Source organism: Serinus canaria, chromosome 18 (genome assembly GCF_022539315.1).
Source record: "Serinus canaria isolate serCan28SL12 chromosome 18, serCan2020, whole genome shotgun sequence".
NCBI classification, from domain to species: domain Eukaryota; kingdom Metazoa; phylum Chordata; class Aves; order Passeriformes; family Fringillidae; genus Serinus; species Serinus canaria.
In genome coordinates, this window is record NC_066331.1 from 8,485,631 (window position 1) to 8,488,723 (window position 3,093).

At 60.4% G+C, this 3,093-nt stretch overlaps 1 protein-coding gene across 1 annotated transcript; it reads left to right on the forward strand.

The window, feature by feature from the left end:
• The first annotated feature begins 665 nt into the window (after positions 1-665).
• Positions 666-1,770, forward strand: LOC127060244 (urotensin-2 receptor-like). Its single transcript, XM_050981359.1, has one exon. It carries the CDS (start codon positions 666-668, stop codon positions 1,767-1,769), a length of 1,104 nt encoding a protein of 367 aa, XP_050837316.1. The 3' UTR covers position 1,770.
• Positions 1,771-3,093: the final 1,323 nt, after the last annotated feature.

Consider the following 3,093-nt stretch of genomic DNA (forward strand, 5'->3'; position numbering starts at 1 on the left):
GGAGAGAGACCCGTTCCCAGCTTGGGGAGCCCCGTTCCCAGCTTGGGGACCCCCGTTCCTGGCTCGGCGAGCTGCATTCCCAGCTCGGGGAGCCCCGTTCCCGGAGGAGAGAGCCCCATTCCCGGTTCGGGGAGCCCCGTTCCCGGTTGGGACAGAGCCCCGTTCCCGTCTCGAAGAGCCCCGTTCCTGCCTCCGGGAGCCGCATTCCCAGCTCGGGGAGCCTCGTTCCCGGAGGACAGAGCCTCATTCCCGGTTCGGGGAGCCCCGTTCCCGGTTGGGACAGCCCCATTCCCGACTCGGGGAGCCCCGTTCCCGTCTCCGGGACCCACATTCCTAGCTCTGGGAGCCCCGTTCCCGGAGGAGTGAGCCCCGTTCCCGGCTCGGCGAGCCGCTCTCCGCAGGGTCCCCGCCCGGGCTGAGCTCGACCGGCGCTCTCGCCCCTCTCCCCGGAGCTCCCGGCCCCGGACGGCACCTGCGGGCCCCGCACGGGCGGGGCTGGGGGGTCCCCGCGGGCTCGGAGCGGGGGAGCCCCGGCGGGGCGGGGGCGGCCCTTCCCCCGGGGGCAGCCCGGTACCGCCCTGCCTCCCGCGGGGGGCGGAGCGGCCGCCGCCGGGGCCGGGAGCTCCGGGGCCGGTGCGACGGTGCCGGGGCCGCCGCCGCCGCCCATGGAGCCCAACGGGACGGCGGCGGCGGGGGACAACGGGACGGCGGCGGCGGCGGCGGGCGGCGGGGGTGCCCCCGGGAGCGGCCCCCTGCTCATCCCGTCGGCCTTCGGGACGGTGCTGTCGGTGATGTACGTGGCCGGGGTGGCCGGCAATGTCTACACGCTGGTGGTGATGTGCCACTCGGCGCGCTGCGCCGCCCCCATGTACAGCTCCATCGTCAGCCTGGCCCTGGCCGACCTGCTCTACCTCTCCACCATCCCCTTCATCGTCTGCACCTACCTGGCCCAGGACTGGTACTTCGGGGACCTGGGGTGCCGCATCCTGCTCAGCCTGGACCTGCTCACCATGCACGCCAGCATCTTCACCCTCACCCTCATGTGCACCGAGCGCTACCTGGCCGTCACCCGGCCTCTGGACACCCTGAAGCGGTCGAGGGGCTACCGGAAGGTCACGGCGGGGGCTGTGTGGTCGGTGTCGCTGCTGCTCACGCTGCCCATGATGCTGATGGTCACGCTGACCGAGGGGGGCAAGGCGGAGGGCAAGGTGAAGAGGATGTGTGCGCCCACCTGGAGCGTGGACGCCTACCGGACCTACCTGACCGTGCTCTTCAGCACCAGCATCATGGCCCCGGGCATCATCATCGGCTTCCTCTACACGCGCCTGGCCAGGACCTACCTGGAGTCCCAGAGGAACCCCCCCCACAAGGAGAAGAGCAAGAGGTCCCCCCGGCAGAAGGTCCTCATCATGATTTTCAGCATCGTGCTGGTCTTCTGGGCCTGCTTCTTGCCCTTTTGGATCTGGCAGCTGGTGCGCCTCTACAGCAGCTCCCTGCAGCTCACCACCCAAACCCAGAAGTGCATTAACTACCTGGTGACCTGCCTGACCTACAGCAACAGCTGCATCAACCCCTTCCTCTACACCCTGCTCACCAAAAACTACCGGGAGTACCTGCGCAACAGGCACCGCAACTTCTACAGGTTCACCTCCTCCTTCCGCAAGAGGGGCTCCAACCTGCAGTGCTCCTGGGGCCGCTCCATGTCCTCCAGCAACCAGTACGACTACAGCTCCGAGGCGCTGGGCATGGCCACGCTGAAGGACAAGTGAGGAAGAGGAGGCGCTGCCACCACGCAGGAGCAGCAGGGCGTGCGGCCAAGGTAGGGCTCTGGGGACCCCCTAGCCCTGAAGGGTTCTGAAAACTCGTGCTCGGTGCTCTCTCTCTAGAGAGGGGCGAGAAGTCGTGCGAATCCGAGTGCTGCGAGATGAGGCTGGAGTTCCATCTGGCTGAGGGATGTTGGGGGGGTCCTGCCGGGAGCCAGCAGCTGTTTGGGACGAATCCTGCAGGGTTTGGGGCGCAGAAGATGAGGTGGATGCTCTGCTCAGTTCTGCCACGAACTGGTTCCACGCCCGGCTGAGTTTCGGCTCCGGCTCACACCGTTCCTCCTGTGGCTTCCCAGTGCTGCCCTGGAGCTGCAGCTGGGTCAGAGCTGCAGAAATCTGAAATTGGCCCAGGATCATTTAACTGAGTTGCCAGCCTCGGGTTTGCCCTGCGTGTTACTTGTAAAGAGACTTTTAAGCCCCTTTTCCTATTTCCTGTTACATTTCGGTGCACTACTGTTCTAACAAGCTTAAAGTCTCTATTTTAAAATTCATTGCAGCAGCACTTTGAACTCCAAGCATTCAAAAACCACCAGGTGAGCTGTCAGAAACCACAAGATTACCTTAAAAAAAAAAAAAAAAACCTTGTAATTTTTTAAGGTTTCTACCTAAGGTGGTTTGAATTTGTCACTGATTTTTTCTTCTTGAAAAAGTTGGTCCTTTTCTTAAAAGTCAACAGAGCTTGACAAACCTGAAAATTTACCTTGGAAGAAATAAAAAAAATTATTTATAATCCTATCACTCAAAGACCTGAGGCTCTAAGAAAAATGACTGAATCTTATACCATGAAACTCATCACAAAAGAGACAAATTTTCATGACATTTGACAAAACCCTTTTGCCTCAATGTATTCTGCTCATTTTCTCCCTGCTTGGCATCTCACAGTAAACCTTCAGCACAGATCCTGGAGATGCCTGCAAGCACTTAAACAATTGTAAAGTGTCAGTTTATAAATAAATGCTTATTAAAAATGGATCCTCCTCAGGTTTCCCCTTGCCTGGTCTCTTCACCCAGCTCAGGGGGGTGTGTTTATCAGGGCAGATGCTGAAAACAGCAGTTTCCAGCTGGGGGGGGGGGGAAGTTGGGGTCAATTTTCTTCTTTCTTGTTCTGGGACAGACTCTGGGGATAAGAAGAGCACGGAAGGAGTTGCACAAACTCCTGTCAGCAGCTGGTGCTACCCAGGGAGTTCAGAAAACCAGACTTTAGGGTCTGGTTGTGCCCCAGCAGAGACACCAAGTGCCAACAGCACAGGCAGGGCTGGAGAGCAGGGAG

What these genes read in the sequence shown, in the direction of transcription:
- LOC127060244 (XM_050981359.1), top strand. Translation starts at nt 666, where the DNA reads ATGGAGCCCAACGGGACGGCGGCGGCGGGGGACAACGGGACGGCGGCG.